At 46.3% G+C, this 17,564-nt stretch overlaps 1 protein-coding gene across 3 annotated transcripts in view; it reads left to right on the top strand.

Moving 5' to 3' along the window:
* Positions 1–17,117, top strand: part of GLI2 (GLI family zinc finger 2) — a 190,617-nt gene extending 173,500 nt beyond the window's left edge. For all 3 annotated transcript variants that reach the window (XM_042041003.1, XM_042041004.1, XM_042041005.1), the window contains 4 exons: positions 2,631–2,795; positions 7,240–7,521; positions 10,570–10,906; positions 11,949–17,117. In XM_042041003.1, the coding sequence (XP_041896937.1) occupies positions 2,631–2,795; positions 7,240–7,521; positions 10,570–10,906; positions 11,949–14,305 (3,141 nt within the window). In that variant the 3' untranslated portion in view covers positions 14,306–17,117. The remainder of the gene's footprint in view (positions 1–2,630; positions 2,796–7,239; positions 7,522–10,569; positions 10,907–11,948) is intronic.
* Positions 17,118–17,564: the final 447 nt, after the last annotated feature.

Raw genomic sequence — 17,564 nt, 5'->3', positions numbered from 1 at the left:
TCTCCTCTGCTGTCAGGATTACACTGTTCCTCTCCCCAGAGTCTCAGGAATGAGTCTCTTCCTGCTCAGCAAATGTCTGAGCCCTCCTCCCATATCTTCCTCCTCTTCTGCTCCATTAGCCACTTACGGCCCTGCTCCCTCCCTGGCTCTGCCCCAGCTCCTGCTTACAAATATTAGGATATGTATGATTTGCTTGCTGCATGACTCCTTTATCAATCTTCCAGCCCTGTGTTCATTTAATTTAGAGCATAAGCTCCCCCGAGGCACAGGGCCATGTCCTTTGTTTTAATCTTCTAAAGCACTTCGCCCAGTCTAGGGCTTTACCAATCTTCCTTAAAAGTATCAAGAAATATTGATTTTTGGTGCATACAAAGTGAGCACTGAGGGCAAGTCTAGCCTGCCCTTGCAGGTAGAGGGACTCAGGAGACAAAAACAGCAGTGGCTGCATGCTCTTCAGTGCTGTGGTGGAGCAGGAAAAAACACTACTGCTAAATCCTGCCTCTTTCAAGCCTCAGTTGTGTCACACTGGAGCAATGGCAAGGCTGTGTGTGAGTCTTAAGTCATCCTCTGCCTCCTGGAGAACTGCACACCCTCCATATGCAATATGTTGAAGCAACAACTGGACTGAACTGGAGAACCACCACTTTCCAATTGTCTGGGATAGTGGCAGCTCTGCAGACAGTGCCCTTCTGTGGCAGAGGATTCCTTGTCCAAGTCTGGCAGTGATTTTTCAAAGCAGCATTTGTTTCAGACAAGAAGTATGTGGTGTACATAAAGCTATGGATGAGCCCAATTGCAGTCTGGGATTTGGTCAAGGATTATTTCAACAGATGACAGCCAGAACTCCCACTGACATAATCAAATCCACACTTAAGAGTGGGTACAACTGCTTTGAACATGCACAGGCTGCTTTGCTGAGAAGCTCTTATTTGAAAATGTGGCCCTAGAACTTCTGCTCTTAGTAACTGCGTTTTTGTGTCAGTATCCAGCAAAACTAGAATGGACACATGAGTTGTCTCATGCTGAGTTCCCTTTGTTTTCCAGCAAGAGGAATGATGTATTTCAATAACTGTAAGCGACTTGAGTTGTAAAGGATTGTTTGTACAGGGCAAGAGAAGAAAGAGATATACTGTGCTACTTCAGAGTTGTAGCATGTTCTGTGGGACAAATGGGCTAATGAAAGTTGTCTGAGGAAGAGGAACTGGATCCATCCCACCCTGACAAAGCTGTGGAAGGAATCAGCATGAGCAGAGCAAGTCTGCCTTACATCCACCATCCCTATGCTAGACCGTAAAGGGAATCTTAAGTAATCCTACTTATTTTCCAACGCAACAAAGTTACATGGGATCAACTTGTGCCTACATGCTTCATGGGTTTCATGGGCTGCCTGTTTGCCTCCCTCACTAGCAGTCAGTCAGGTCCTGTGCATGTGGAGCACAAGGAGACTGGTGCTGTTGCTATTGCATGCAGGTGCCTTTGACCAGACCTTTGAATGTGTAGAACCACTCAGCTGCCCATGGGAAAATCAGACACTGAGCATGACCTGTCCTGCTGTGGCTTCAGTTTCTTCACTGGCCAAGACTCAAATAGAGCAGTGTGAAGTCTTGTCACAACTGGGCTGAACTTGCAGACACATTTAAGTGATGTGACTAAAATACAACACATACATTACAGCAGGAGGGGCTGTTCGTTGAAATGTAAGGGGTGGTTTTTGTATAGGAAGTACAGCCTGGGCTTTTCAATGCTCCCAGCTGAACTGGCAGTGCAGCATTTAGCTAGAATTTGTGAGGGAGCCTTGCATTTCTTAAAACCTCCCACTTGTTTTGTCAAAGAGCACTTAAGAGCCTCCTCAGTTTGAGGTGAAATCCTCCCATGCTGAGACAGGGCAGGTGCAGAGAGAAAACTCCAGCTCAGTCAGAGTGGAGGGTAACAGGACTTACATCACCAGAAGCCTCTCCACATCTCCCAGGCTGCTCCTTCTCGTTGTGTGGGCAGCTGGTTTCCTTCCAGGAGGAAGGTTCCTGGCCTGTTTTGTCATCCAAAAATCCATCTGTCTTCAAGATTGAGAGTCTTGTTTTTTGAACTGGTAATGTCAGACAGCCTGACCACAGCATCCTCCAAGAGTAGACCCAAGCTGTAATTTGGGAAACTTTAAAGTTTGCTAGATTTCTGTTTGTGTGTTAGGGAATGGTCTGCCCTTTCCAGTGCTGGTGGTAGTGAAGTTGCAGGGCTGGTCAGACTCTGGAGAATCTGTCAGTTCCCTAGGTGGGAAGGAGGGGGCCCCTGTTTCTGAGTGTTTTAGATGCAGAGGAGTGGCAGGAGGGGCTAAGAGAGCTCTGGGAGGAGTGGAGGGGTGTTTAGCCCTGCTGGAAGAAAAGAGTCACTTGTTGAAATGTCAGGTGGGTACCAAACAAGGAGTAGCACCTCAAATATGACTCACTGCTGAAACTCTCAGCCTGCCTAGGGAAGCAAGTTCTCCCAACAAAGTGAATGTTGTTCCCTAAAACACAAGCCCTTTAAAAGGAAGAAAAAAAAGAAAGAATGAGAAACAGATGAGAAGGGTTTAGGCATGGGGAAAATCAAATTTTTCTGGTTAATTAATCACTCCTCATGTGTTTTTTTTACTTTAGTTTGAGGGTTGCTCCAAAGCCTATTCCCGCCTGGAGAACTTAAAGACACACCTGAGGTCCCACACTGGAGAAAAACCTTATGTCTGTGAACATGAGGGCTGCAATAAAGCCTTTTCCAATGCCTCGGACAGAGCCAAGCACCAGAACAGGACACATTCCAATGAGGTAAGCCTGGGCTCACCACAGCTCAACGGAGGGCTTTTTTTTTAAGTTTTGCTGACAATAAACATACACTTTACACACTGGACTCATGTAAAAAGAAACCTACTGTAATGAGAGGTTTATCTTATTTTTTTAATGGGATTTATTTTGCTGCGGAGCCAGACCACATTAGCTTTATGTTTATGAAAGCTGTGTTTGAAATCATAAACAGATGTTAAAGTATGCAAACTTTTTAATCGACTTTGGAAATTAAAACAAGCATTTTCCAAATTTATAATTTTTAATAGCACAGATAGTATTGTACAGTTGTGCAAGTGGTGTTTAATATTACTGTGGAGCAGACTTGCAGTAATATAACAGCTACCCTGGATCCTGATGCTCTGGAAATAATACTCCCTCCATCGTTTGATGTACAATGATAGAGCACAATGCAATGCTTTGTTAACCTTGGATAATTAAGACCCACTATTAGTAGTTGGGGAGCAGAGGAAATTGCCTTTATTGTAACGCATGTGATGGTCTGTTGCAATCAACCACGGCCGACGATTGAAATTTATATTACCACTAATTAGCTGACAGGGGAAGAAAAAACAACACTCTAAAGTTCTAATAGTGTTTTCAGCCATGAAGAATTCAGTCTGTAGCCTAATTTGCAACAGTTAAATATAGACTATTGGAGAATGGAACGCAGTTGCCACGGTTGACAGCCTTTTGAAGCAATGCTGTGTCTACAAAGGGCTTGTTGGGAGTATTTTTATCTCTGGCATAGAAGTAGTCAGTGATAACCAAAACTCTGTAGGTTTCAGAGATTCTGTTTGAGTCAGAATAAGGATTCGAAGCCTAGAATCCTCTTCCATGATGCTGAGATGGACCTGATGAATGACCAGGATCCCAGTGTTTTCTGAATTGGTTTGGGTATGAACCCAAATGTCAGGATTGTTCTCCACCAGCAAGACATGAGTTAAAATTAACCCATATCCACACTTAAACTGGATAGTTTGGGGTTGTTTTAAGGCTATTCCAACCCTGAGGCCAGGAGGGACCAAAAAGATAGGTTGCAGCCTCTCGTCTGCTCAGCATCCTGCATTCCCAGTAAGTGGTGTTTGACTACATCATTTTTCTATGTTAAAGCATCTTCCCCTGAAAGGTAGCCAGTTGTGGTTTAATCTCACATTTTAGGTGTCGAAAATTGCTCATTCTCCAGCCATGCTTTCTCTGCCTTCCTCCAGTGCTGGATCCAATGCCCCTTTCATTGTTGATATTTCCACGTCTTAATTTTGCAGTGTTAAACCACTCTCCATATTCTCACTCATAAGTTGAATAAATCAAGCAAGCCACTGAAGATTTACATTTTTGCAACATTTTTTCCTGTCTTAAAGGAAATTTGCATCTCTCTTCAATTCCTAAGGATTCTCATGTGAATGGATCAAGACTGCCAGTACAGCTTTCAGTGCTGGATACCGACTGACTCACCGCAGTCTGTGCACACTGACAGTATGTGAGCGACTGTTTTGCCCATAGATCACTTGAGTTCAGATCCCTGGAGCTTTACCAGGAACTTTGCTAGGCAGGGCAGTTTCCCATCTGAGCCAGCTAGTGTCCCATGTCCCTACATGTGGAATATTCATTTTGAATGTGTTAGTAAATGTAATTTCTCCAGTGGGTTCAGATTCCCAAGTGATCCAGATCAGGAACTGCACTGGATCTGGGATGACTGCTCACTTCATCTGAGCAGAGCTTGAACACACTTGAAAGTCTGATCATTTGGGTTCCCCTTGTGCAAGAAGGTGAGGCTGTAGGCCAGGAGCATCCAACTCCGTGTCTCTGGTGGACCCTGATATAAATACACTGATACTTGGCACTAGCTGTTTTCAAACAAGACAAATTAAAGACTCAGATAACAGATAGGGATTTTTATCCTCTGCAGTTGCTTCCCCTGAAGGACACCAAGGCCTTCTCAGGAGTAGGAACAGCACAGCCACTAGTGGAGGATTTGTACCAGACCAGCTGGCCTTGCCGTGGGAACTACAAGGCACTGTCACTATCCAAATGATCTTACATTTTGCAGTCATGCTCACTCCTGACGTGCTGTTCAACCCTGCTTGATGCAGTACAGACACACCCCAAGACCTGTGGGAGATCTGTAGATGCATACAATGGCTCTCTGGGCCATATTTTTGACACCCTCTTTTTGACGAACGTATAATATGATCCTTTACAACAGATGGGATCCCTCACAGCAAAGCTCATCACACTGGGCAGCAGGCCCAGCCAAGGGTCCTGCATCCAGCTGTGGCCATGACCACTGGCTTAGTAAACTGTACGGAGACCTTGGCTCACAAAACCACACAAATGCAAAGCAGAAGTTTGTGGCTGTGAATATTTCCCATTACCCACTGTTAACTCTATTGTGGTTCCTAGCTACCTTCTAAATATTTTCCTCTGCTTGCAGTGTTTACTTGGAATACACCAGTTTCAGAGTTAGTCATCCAAGTCTTCTCTAAGGGGGAAGTTCCAGTTTCCCTGTATTTGTCACTATCATTGTGTGACAGGACGTAGGTGTATGGTCCAAACATGCTGAAGTTCAAGGCTGGGGATATATTACCACACTGGCTTTTGTTTGATTGTTGAAATGTCATACACACTATTTCATTTTAAACTTTCAGTCACTATTTGAATCCCTTCAGGGGCTACCTTCAAAGCTACACCTGGAAAAGGGGCTTTCATCCTGTGACCACTCTCCAGTGCATACACAGAGGAGTGGCACGAGTTCATGGCCAAAGACTCAGAGAGACATCAAGCTGAACAAGGCTAAAACGCATAAATCCAGTTCTGCTTAGTGCATGGGGAGTTCTCCAGTTCTCCCACCCTAATGAGTATTACCCTGTGTGTGCATGAGAGTAGGAGGGAGGTTCCTGAGATATCTAAACTCAAGACTTCACTAGGGTGAAGATGTCACTAGATGTCAGAATCTGGATAACCCAGGGGATAGATGAAGGCACACCAGTGAAACAGCAGTTGTGCTCAGCTCAGTTGCAGGGGGCATGGCCTGATGAAGAGGGTGATTGAATCCTCTTAGGTAGAGTGTCTGCTGTCCAAGCAACAGTGATCCTGTTACCCTAATTGCTGGGGTCTGAGAAATCAGAACTGTTGAGCCTAAAGGATATTTATAAAAAATCTTTGAGCTGTTCATATACAGGTTTTTTTTCAGCACATGTGGTGGGGGTTCTGCTCATTGTAATAATGTTTAATAGCAGCAATAATATTTCTATAATGCTTGCCCAAAAGGTTGCATGATATTTTTAAACAAACTGTTTTAATTTTTGTGCTTTGGTTTACCCAGCTTTAAAATATATTAAATATTTACCTCAGTGGGGTGTTACGTGGATTTAGCTACGTGGATGTGCCAAGATCAGTCAGGAAGCATGCTTTTGAATAAAAAACAGACTTTCAGTGTTTTTCACGTGATTATGCTGGCTTCCTGCAAAGAATATATATACTCCTTTGTATTTTTTCACTTAAGTTTCTGGACAAAATTACAAAACAGATTTAAAAAAAAAAGAATAGGAATGGTCATTTTGGGTAGCCTTCAAATAACATGTCTGTTTTTTCTCATGGATCTGTCCTAGTGCATTGGCAGAAAAATACGTAGAGTAGCTGTGAGGCCAAAAGCAGAACTTGTGATGAATTCAGAGCTTCCAGTGCAGCAGCACCAGCTCAAACAACTGCAGTGCTAATACACTTTGGAATTGGAGACTTGGTAAAATAAAAAAAAAGTTAAAAGAATAAAAGTATCTGTTTGCTGACTTCTGTTTTCAGAAGCATGGCTTCAGCCTTGTTTTCCTATGGCAATCAATGATTCATGAATTCGGGATAGAGTGCTGTCGTCTGAAGAAAAACATTGCATGCCTGTGGTTTGTTTTGCACAATAACAGATTTCAAGGTGACAGGTGCTGGAGTGGTATGATAGATTGAGTAGGGTGAATCCAGTCTGGCTTGAATTCACTGGATTTCCATCAGCCAAAAGGTTTCAGACATCTTCTTGGTGTAGATCCCACCTTAGCAGTGCGAATGTGTTATGCCCAGTCTGCTACATCACCTCCCTCCCATCCTTAATCAGGTAACATTCCTGTGGCCACCCGAGCAAATACATACGTGGGAAAGTAATACTAGGAAAGTATTTCATGAATTCTTAGCTGTCTTTTGATCCAGAAACTAAAAACAAGAAGTTTAGCCAACGTGAAATGACCGGCCAAGTCTCTGTGGATCAGCAGCAGCCCATATATCACATCTTCCGCATCTCAGTCTTACAGAGTCCTGTGGAGCAGATGCTCCACATTTTGCTGCTGCCTGCTGCGATGCTCATTGTATTTTCCTGGCCCATACACTGTACCTGGAATATTTGGGCTTATTCTAAATATAACCCAAGATTTGTTTGTACTGACAGAAACCCTACGTCTGTAAAATCCCTGGCTGCACGAAGCGGTACACAGACCCCAGTTCCCTCAGGAAACACGTCAAGACGGTGCACGGGCCTGATGCTCACGTCACGAAGAAGCAGCGCAATGACATTCACCCGAGGCCACCTCCACTCAAGGAAAATGGGGACAATGAGGCAAGCGCCAAGCAGAGCAGCAAGGTGTCCGAGGAGAGCCCCGAGGCCAACAGCACCACGAGGAGCGTGGAGGATTGCTTACAAGTCAAAACGATAAAAACGGAGAATTCTGTGGTAAGAGCAGTTGCTTTTGGCAGAAATGACGTGGTTCCTGATCTCTCTGATGCAATAGGGGCATGAAGCATTTGTATTCCATTTACCTCTCTGGGCACGTGCCCTGCAACTCTAGAGTTCAAGTCCAGAAATGAAACTGCAGGTCGGGGCACAATCCAGTACGTTTTGCACCTTCCTACCCAGCATCATAAATTCCTGCCCTTGTAGTTATGGGGGCCATGTGATGGCCCGTGCTGAGCTTGGCATTCCTGTGCTGTGAAAGTGGGTAAAACCCAGGAGTGTTGTGGTCAAATGAGCTTTACCTACCTCACCAGTTTAAATTGAGCAATGACCACAGGGCACAGACTGATGAATGCTTCTTGAAGCAAAGGTCCTGGCTTAAGCAGTCCCGTTTTTCTTCCTCCCTTCGCCTTTCACTCCTTTTCTTTCTAGGCTGCTGCTGTTTGATGAAGCCAGTGGGGATAAAACTAGATGTTTTATTTTTGTTGAGTATCTTAAAGCAAGTTCAATTCCTTGATCCTGTCCACCATGCACAGAGGCACAATGTCACTGGGGTTGTCAGGGACCTCTTGAGATCATCTAGTCCCACCTCCCTGATCAGTCCATGTCTGCTAGAGCAGATTACTCAGGAGTACACAAATTCAATACATGACTTCCAGCTGCCATAGAAAATTGTAGCGGGATGATGGGGCAGGAGAGGGAAACTAGGAATAAACATGGAAGCAATGCTGTGACCCACAGAGTACAGGCTGTCACACAACCATAACCAAGCTTTACAGCTCCATGAGTGGACACCAGCTGAAGCAAAGACCACTTATCAGTTTTCTGGCCATTACAGCAGCTCCACAATTGGCTGTAGTGTGGTCAGTGGTATTAAGGAGCTGTGTATAGTGATGGGTTCAAACACATCAAGCTTCTTACACCCCATCCAGGGTGGAGGAGGAGATGGAGCATTGCAACACACGGATCACTTTTGCCTTTTGATGTTTCTTTTCACTTTCTTACCCAAAGTTCTGGTTTGCTGCATCAGCTCAGAGTGGGACAGGGTACGGGCTGAATACAGAAGAAAAGACCTTCACCTGCAAAGGAATATTCACATACTCCCCAGACTTCTCACTGGAGCTGAAAGGACATTGAGCTCCAAAATACATATTTTCTTGATTTGAATCCAGGCTAAAAGATTTTTATTCCTGTGAAAAATATGCCCTGGAGCTACAAAGATTTTCTCAGAAGGGTTAGGGGATGTGTTGTCGGACAGATTACCAGTGAGCAGCATGTTTCAGTTAGGGAAAAATTGAGTATTTACACATCCAGAATGTCTCTAATCGACTAAAGAAACAGTTTACTGTGATGAGGCTCTGTACTGTGTTACAAAAGCTAAATGTGAGAACCACTGGACAGAATGACCATTCTCCAATACTCTTCCTCCATGTGTTTTATTGGTTTTTTCCTATGTAGACACTGACACAGTTACAGCTCCCCACCCTGTTTCTCCTGAAGGTATGGGGTTGTTTTCCTAGCACTCTGTGCTTGCAGGGTTCCAGCCAAGCCATCTCACTAGCAGCAGGGCCGTGGTTCATGTGTTTATCTTCGCTGTCCCTCTCCAGCACTGCATACCTCACTTGTGCACATCTAACAGGTGGCATCTCATCTGGTGGGTCCACATCCAACTCCTGTTTCCTCATTAAGGTCGGGGTGGTGGGAGGTTCCCATCACTGTTCCCGTGATTCCCAGGCTCCTTGTTTTGACCCATCTTTATGTGTCACCCCAAACCCATGGAAACAGGTAGAAAGTCTCTCCTAGGAGCTTATATTTGTACCCCTGAAGAGGGAAGGCAGGGAAGATGGGGTATGGGAGTGGGGGATATATTGGTAATTTGTGCTGTATTCTGCATTTCCCTCTTCCTCCTTTTTACTAACCTGGTCCTTTTTGTTAATGCTGTCTTTGTCCTAACAACCTGTTCTTTATTCCCACTTACCCTTCCTTACTCTACCTTCCTAAGGACAGTCGGTACTAAGGTGAGCAAAGAAATCCTTTGTATTAAAATAGCTGTATAAAGCATGATCTCCTGCAGATCTCTGTCTCCATTTAACCCTCACAGGGTGGAAGTGGAAGTATGTGGGGCAGTGGGGAGGGATAGGGGAGATCTGCTTGAACATAGAGAAGGAGAGGATGCAGTGCTCAAAGATTCCCTTTGCCACCTTTCTCCCAGCGTCACAACTTGCCATTAAATCTTGGGATTGCAGTCTCTATCATCTGGACTGAAGGGCAATTAGAGCCAGTCAATCCTGCTCATGGGGGGCTGCTATGGAGTAAAGTAAGAACACTGCAGCACCCTGCATTCCCACCTTGGCCCAGGGCAGAGTATGTTGCCTTTTCAGCACTCCCATTTTTTGCTGGAGCCTGGGCCTGGAGCAGAAAAGCCAGGCATCCTGTTTGGTAGCAGCAGCAGAGCAAGTTCAAACTATATAGTGTCTGCTGCAAATAAACTACCCAATGAGAGTAGTTTACATTCCTAATGTAAATAAAATAAATATGGTGCTTATCTGCCTTATCTGCAAGTGGGAGTTTGCAAACAGTGAACCAGGTTTTTATCTGGTGGGGAAGTTTGTCAGCTAACCTAATTATATGTTAGGGTATTTTAAAGACAAAAATACGTTGTGTCTGAAATACTTAAGCCTTGATCCTATGTTGGATAAGCCAGTGTTTGCTGCAATATACCTTGCACAACCAGGTGACGTGCTGCTTTTCTTCGAGAAACATCTGTCCTTCTTCTTTTGGAGGAAGAGCATTTGGTTTCTCTCCATCCTGCAGTTGAATCACCATAGTTTTTCCAGCTGTGGGGTGCTGTCCCATCCTCCTCTCACAGGGAAGGGGCACCTGCCTTTTGGAAGAGCTGAGATCCTGCAGCAGGGAGGGGTAACAAGAAAGGGGAGACCCTAGGACAGGAGCTCTCCTAGCCTCCAGGACTGAGGATGTTGGGCTCCTGATTTTTTTCCATCAATGTTTTCACCTGGCTAACTCTTTTTCCTCTTTTCCCTCCCCAAGATGTGTCAGTCCAGTCCTGGTGGCCAGTCGTCATGCAGCAGTGAGCCATCACCCCTTGGCAGCACCAACAACAATGACAGTGGAGTAGAAATGAACATGCACAGCGGGGGAAGTCTGGGAGATCTGACAGCGTTGGATGACAACGCTCCTGTCGTGGACTCAACGGTCTCATCTGGTAACTCGGCAGTCAGCCTGCAGCTAAGGAAACACATGACGACGATGCAACGACTTGAACAGCTCAAGAAAGAGAAACTCAAGACAGTTAAGGATTCCTGCTCATGGGTGAGCCCAGCTCCACAAGCCAGAAACACCAAGCTGCCTCCCATCTCAGGAAATGGTAAGCCCTGGGCCTGGACCATGTCCTGTAGGAACCTCCCAGAGTTTGACTCTGGTTTCATAACCAAGAGTCTGCCCTGGAGGAATGAGGATCATTTCTTATTGCCTCCGAGTCCTGCTTTGCTAGATTAAGATGTCAGGTAAAACAGACAGCTTGGGTGTAAACACAGCCATCTGGTGATGTGCAACAGAAGCCCAGGTGCTCAGTTCTACGGATTTATGAAGGGAGACAGAGGTGTTGGTGTCCTTGTTTCTGAGCTTACCCAGAACCTAGACACAGCTGTCCTCATTGTCCCTGTTACAGTCCCAAGACTGCTTGCATTTCTTTCAGCAGTAACAGTTCCCCAAGGGCTAATATGCTTCCTAGGAGACCACTGGAGCACAGCAGCAATCCAAACAAGACCTCCCTCCATAATCTTGCTCTGACAGGCCTTTTGTCACTTCAGAAGCTCCTGGCTATTGCCTCCAGCTTCATAGGCTTGTTTCCCACTGCTGATAATTCCTGATAAAAGCATCTTTATGAACCCTCTAGAGATCCTCTAACTTTTCCAAGAAGTCCCAAGGCATGGTGCCTGGGTTATACTAGATCTCAGAACTTCTTGGGTTACTCTTGGAAGAGCCTTTGAATGTCAGCCTTTGGGCTCTCAGCCTGCTATCCCTGACTGCTCTGCATCTGTCCCAGAGGGCAGCTGTGGTTGCAGCTATGTTCTGTCCCTGTGGCACTTTTCACACCAGTCCAACCTTTGTCCTACTGAGGGAAGCCCATGTGGAGATATTTCCTCAGAAGCTGAGTTTAAGGGGTGTACATGTTACCAAGTCTCTGCAGTAGGGACTTCTTCTTTCCCCAGACTTCTTGCTCCTTTTGCATGAACATGGAGCTAGAAATGAAGCTTTGAATTCACTAGCAGCACATGAAACTCACCATCACTCCCATGAAATATTTGGGGGTGGCTTTGTGGGTCTGTATTCTGGCACCTAGAACACTACCAAGTGAAATTTCTCAGCTAACTAGACCTTTTCCTTCCCTGCAACCTTTCTCTCAGGCTCTGTTCTAGAAAATAGTGGTGGTTCTTCTGCTATGCTGCCTAACCCCAGAATAATGGAGCTGTCTGTCAATGAGGTTACAATGCTGAACCAACTCAACGAGCGCCGTGATAGTACAACAAGCACCGTCAGCTCTGCCTACACCGTCAGCCGCAGATCCTCAGGGATCTCCCCATACTTCTCCAGCCGCCGTTCCAGTGAGGCTTCACATCTTGGGCACCGCCCCAATAACACAAGCTCTGCTGACTCCTACGACCCGATTTCCACGGATGCCTCCCGCCGGTCGAGCGAGGCGAGCCAGTGCAGCGGGATGCCAGGACTGCTGAACCTCACACCAGCTCAGCACTACAGGCTGAAAGCCAAGTATGCTGCTGCCACAGGGGGCCCTCCTCCGACCCCCCTGCCAAACATGGAGAGGATGACCCTGAAGAACAGGATCTCACTTATGGATGGACCAGACCCCACCTTGCCCTCCATCCGCCTCCCGCCAGGCCCCAGGCGTTGCAGCGATGGTAACACTTATGGCTACCCATCAGCTCCAGCATTTCCCCAGGAGATGCAGGGCAACTGCACCAGACGGGCAAGCGACCCAGTGAGGAGACCTCCCGGAGACCCCCAGGCTCTCCCACGAGTTCACCGCTTCAACAGCACCAACAGCGTGAACCCCTTCCATCCTCCACATGCGACAGACAGGAGGAATTTTGGTCTCCAGAGCTACGGGCGCTCAGATGGGAGCCTGCCCCGGCATACCTACTCACCCCGACCACTGAGCATCAGTGAAAACATTGCCATGGAAGCCATGTCCGGGGAGACAGACGCACCCATTGGAGATGATGACATTATGCTGCCAGATGACGTGGTACAGTACATCAAATCCCAGAGCAATGGGACAGTGGCTGAGAGCACTTCCATGGGGTACAGCAATGACATGCAGAACTTCCAAGGAAGTGGGAAGCTGCAGCCTCCAGCCTTGACCAGCCAGCGCAGGATGGCGGTGGCTGAGACAAGCATGAGCCACTTGGGACCCATGATGGCAGAGTGTTCCATGAGTTTTGATACTTCTTCAGACATGAATAAAAATAACATGCCTGTCCAGTGGAATGAAGTCAGCTCAGGCACAGTTGATATCATGTCCAATCAGTCGAAGCAGCAGTTTTCACAAGGGAACTTAGCAGTGGTCCAGCAGAAGCAGAACTTTGGTCAGTACCAGAACTACAACCAGCAGCAGATGCAGCTGCCAGACAACAGTATGAATGTAACACAGCAGAGCTTTATGCAGAGAAACATGGGCATGGATGGGCAGAGGCTAAACTGCATGCAGCTGCGGCAGCAGCCCATGAGCCTAGGTCCCAGCATGAACCCTGACATGGGCTTGCACACAGGGTATAACCAACCTCATCAGATGCTGAGCCCCAGTGCAATCAGTGGCAACCCAAATCAGATCTCTCCTAATTGTAGCAACATGGCAGCAAAGTCCGGACCCCACCTTCACCCTCAGCAAATGGACATGGCAACCGACCCTTCTTTGATGGTCAGGAGCAACAGTGAGCGCACAGTGCTGGGACAGGTCATGCATGAACCAAGTCAGCAGAACTACTCATCTCAGCCAAGCCACCTGAACTTCCCTGTGGCTCAGGAGACCTTTCCTCAGCCCATCATGACCTCCAATCAGCCCAGTTTTGAGCCTCAGCAGAGCATGATGGGTTCAGCTGCGCAGGCGTATCCTCCTGGCATGATCCAGCCTCGTCCCCCGCTGGAGCCAAACCCGGGCAGCAGACCCCGAGGGGTCCGCACCACCCAGCAGCTGGGCTACATGAGAACTCCCCATCCTACGAACACCATCAGCCCGGGCCAGGAGACGACGGAGGCCATGCATAAAAGAAGCAGCGACATGTTGGTGGCACCAGCCCAGCAGTGTGCGGACGGCACGAGGGACAACAGCTTGATGTACTATTACGGCCAAATCCACATGTATGAGCAGAACAACGGCTTCGAGAACCACGCGGACTGTCGGGTCAGGCAGCAGCAGTGCACACAAAACAGCAAGCCAGCCACTCTGCCTTCCCCAGGAACAAACCAGGTGTCCAGCACAGTGGACTCTCAAGGTCTTGAGCCGCCCCAGATAGATTTTGATGCCATCATGGACGATGGGGACCATTCGAGCCTGATGTCGGGAACCCTGAGCCCCAGCATCCTGCAGAATCTCTCCCAGAACTCCTCTCGCCTGACGACTCCACGAAACTCTCTGACACTGCCCACCATACCTGCAGGGATAAGCAATATGGCAATAGGTGATATGAGCTCCATGCTAACCACGCTGGCAGAAGAGAGTAAATTTCTAAACATGATGTCGTAATGGTAAAGCACAAGGCCTTGGTGCTATCCAAGGGGCTCTGCGTGAAGCAGTTGTATGAATGTGCTTGTCAAAAATAATGTTTCAATAGGGTAAGGTTTTTTATAACTGTTAAATACATTAAAGGATTTCAAAATGAAAATTTTAAAAAGTCTGTGTACAGAATTATGTAAACTATATGCAGGCAGTACCACAAGGGTGCACCTCTAGTATTATTTTTTTGGCTTGGTTTCCCAGAGCACTGAACAGTATCACCACCAAGCTAGGAGCCAGCATGAGGGTGGTTAGAGATGAAACCCTCCCTTCCAGGAAGCCCTGTAAAATAGCACTCCCCATCTTTTTCCATTAGTTACATTTGCAAAAAAATTTCGTTTTCAACCCGCCCCAGAAAGAAATGGGAGGATGCGGTTTTGGTTAGAATAAAAGCCATACTACGTATTCTGCTCTGATGAGAGTAGGGTTTAGTTACGTCTCCAAACAAGCCCTCTGCCAGCAGTATTGTTTTATACCGTAAATACCTTTGTACCTTGCAAAGAGCAGTGATTCCAAGCAGCTTCTCGGCAAAGTGCCTTACCATGCTTTCTTGTTAAGTAGCCAAGGCCTCTCTCTTCCTTTAAAAATCAAATATAGTGTATTGTCAGAAGCGTATATAAAATGTACATTTATAAAAACATAGTGGTGTTTCTGAGAAAACATTGGAAAGACACATTGATGAGACACATAAAAGGTGAATGCACACTTTGATCAGATGTGTTTACAACGTGGTTTATATCATGTGCAGAGTGGAGCAGAGGCCGGGGAACAGCAATCACTGGGAAATAATCCCCTGTGGCAGGAAGGCTCTGGCATGCAGACTGACACACATGCATAACTTTGCACCTTCTGAACACAGTGACTCTCTGTGAGTGCCCCACATGCATCTTTAATGTCAGAGTGCTGGAGCACACATTACCGTATCCCTTGGAGCTTTGCAGCAGCTTCTCTCTCTGGCGGATTTTCCATGCTGAGGTGCTCACATAAAACAAGTGATGGTGATGGAGAGAGTTTTATGATCATTCCAGCCGAATGTGCACTGTGGCAGCATTGGGGGAGCAGGTTAATCTGCGAGGGTTCGTCTGTGTGATGTGCTCAATGCAGAGCTCTGCCTGGGTTCCATATGCACAACAGGAGCCTGGCTGCACTGATGTGGGCCAAAACACCCTGCCCCACAAGCAGGCTTGTTGGCATGCACCCAGTGCTAGCTTAACATGTCCCACAGCATGAGAAAAACTGTTGTATCCAAAAAATATACCACAGTCAACCCAAGTTGTTCATTTGACTAGCAGACTGCACCTGCAGCCTGCAGCACCTGCACTAGCAGACTGCACCTGCAGGACCAAACATGTGGATAGTCTCAAAACAAGTATTTGAGTCAGAATAGTAGCTTGGTCAGTGAGAATCTCTTGGAAGCATCATTGGGGAAGAGATAGGAGGAGCCTCCCAAAGCCAAGGTCTCCACCAGAGTATAACTGCTCATAATAGTGATCAGCTGTTTCCAGGACAGTCCCACCTGGCACTGAAGTTTAATCTTTGTTGCATTATTTATTTTTGCTGTCATTAGACAACAGGGTAGAAGCAGTGGGGTACATGTACTTGGGAGGAGGCCTTCCTTAACTTCAGACAGCGTTGGACAAGGACAACTCTTCTCATCCTGCTCTCATAGCCTCAAATACTTTGTACCCCATATGTTGAAGGGCAGGGAACAACAGGTTCTTACAGCTGGACTGAGTAAGCATCTGCAGAGCTTCACTCTTTCCTCCCCATCTCCCCGTCATATCAGTGTGATGTTCTCATTTGCACCTGACTCTGTCTCCTGCACAGGACCAGGACAGCTTTATAAAGGTGCTTTCTGGTGTCTTTGCTTTCCTTTTGCACAAACTGATCACTGTTCCCAGCATGACCAGGGGCTATGAAAATGCCACGTGTTACCTCCAGGCAAACTCTGTGATATCAGATAGGCAGGAGCTGTGCTCGGCAGTGGTGGATTGGGACAGCTTTGCTGCTGGGTAGCCCTGGGTATGGCTGGTGCAAGGCAGTGCTGCTCAGCATCCTGCAGTCTCATCCATCCTCATCCCAAATGCAGAGGGTGCACACAGGGTGCTCTCAGCCCTGCCCTTCACCCCTCAATGACTCCTGCTGATGTCCAGGGTGCATGAGGACAGGGAAGCAAAGCAAAGTGCCTGGCTGTTTATTTGTGTCTCCTGTGAAAGTTGTGTTTAAAGGGATTTTTTTATAGTCTGCTGTATATATTCTCCTGCAGTTACTGACCTTGCCCTTGTCTTTGCCTTTGCCTTTGCATTTATGAAAAGAGGGCAGTACATGTTTTAGGACACTGTATGTTGTCCTGGACGCTTGGAGTACAACTGGGCATCTCTTGTGCTGAGATGGATCAGGCTTTCGTGTGTCCTTCAATTGCTAATCTGATTTTTTTAACAGCTGCATAGGGCAACGATGGCTACTGAGTCCCTCCTCACAGATATCTCATTAGCAAAAGTTCAAATACAAAAGCAAAACCAAATCTCCAATGACTTGAGATTTTTTGGACTTTCCAGTGGTGGTCTTCCTTCATTTACTGAAAAAGTATTATAATAATCTTTCCAGCACTGTATATATTATGTATAGAAGACATCATTACTAAAATACTGTAGGTGAATTGTTCTGTCAAATTTATATCTTAAGAACATTTTTAGCTGTTTTCTACATCATAAGAATGGAGGTAACATGCTGAACCTGTATATAAACCTTTTGTACATTAAAAAGTAATTTTTTTTCATAATTCATTGTGTCTGTTGTTATTTCTTTTCATTGGCAAATGGTGGTTGGTCTTGGTCTGTCGTTACCACACCAACACAGTCAGTTGGACTCCGGTGGTGCTTAGGAACAGCAGCAGGGACAGCACAGGAGAGGGATTCAGAGCAAGGACTGGACAAATTTGTCAACCAGAAGATTTATGATAAAAATGGCTTGTTGACTGACAGTCGTTGTCCAAAAGGAGACAGAAGTAGGACAGATTAGCAGAGCTGTGATGGGCCATGACAATGGCAAATTGAATATTGGGTTTGGAGAAAGGAGAAATTAATCTGTGTATTATGTGATGGGAAGCAATTATTGGGTGAGCAACTGATAGATACATCAGTTGTGATCTCGTTAGAGTCTTGTCCAGCCTGTGGATGAGAAAGATTTAATTTGGCTGCAGCAAGAGTCAGCTCAGCTACTCAAGAGA

This window comes from Corvus kubaryi, unplaced genomic scaffold (assembly GCF_017639235.1).
Source record: "Corvus kubaryi isolate FWS band 111438036 unplaced genomic scaffold, C.kubaryi_AGA036_p1.0 37396, whole genome shotgun sequence".
Taxonomy (NCBI): Eukaryota; Metazoa; Chordata; class Aves; order Passeriformes; family Corvidae; genus Corvus; species Corvus kubaryi.
This window is presented reverse-complemented; position numbering and strand designations above follow the sequence as displayed.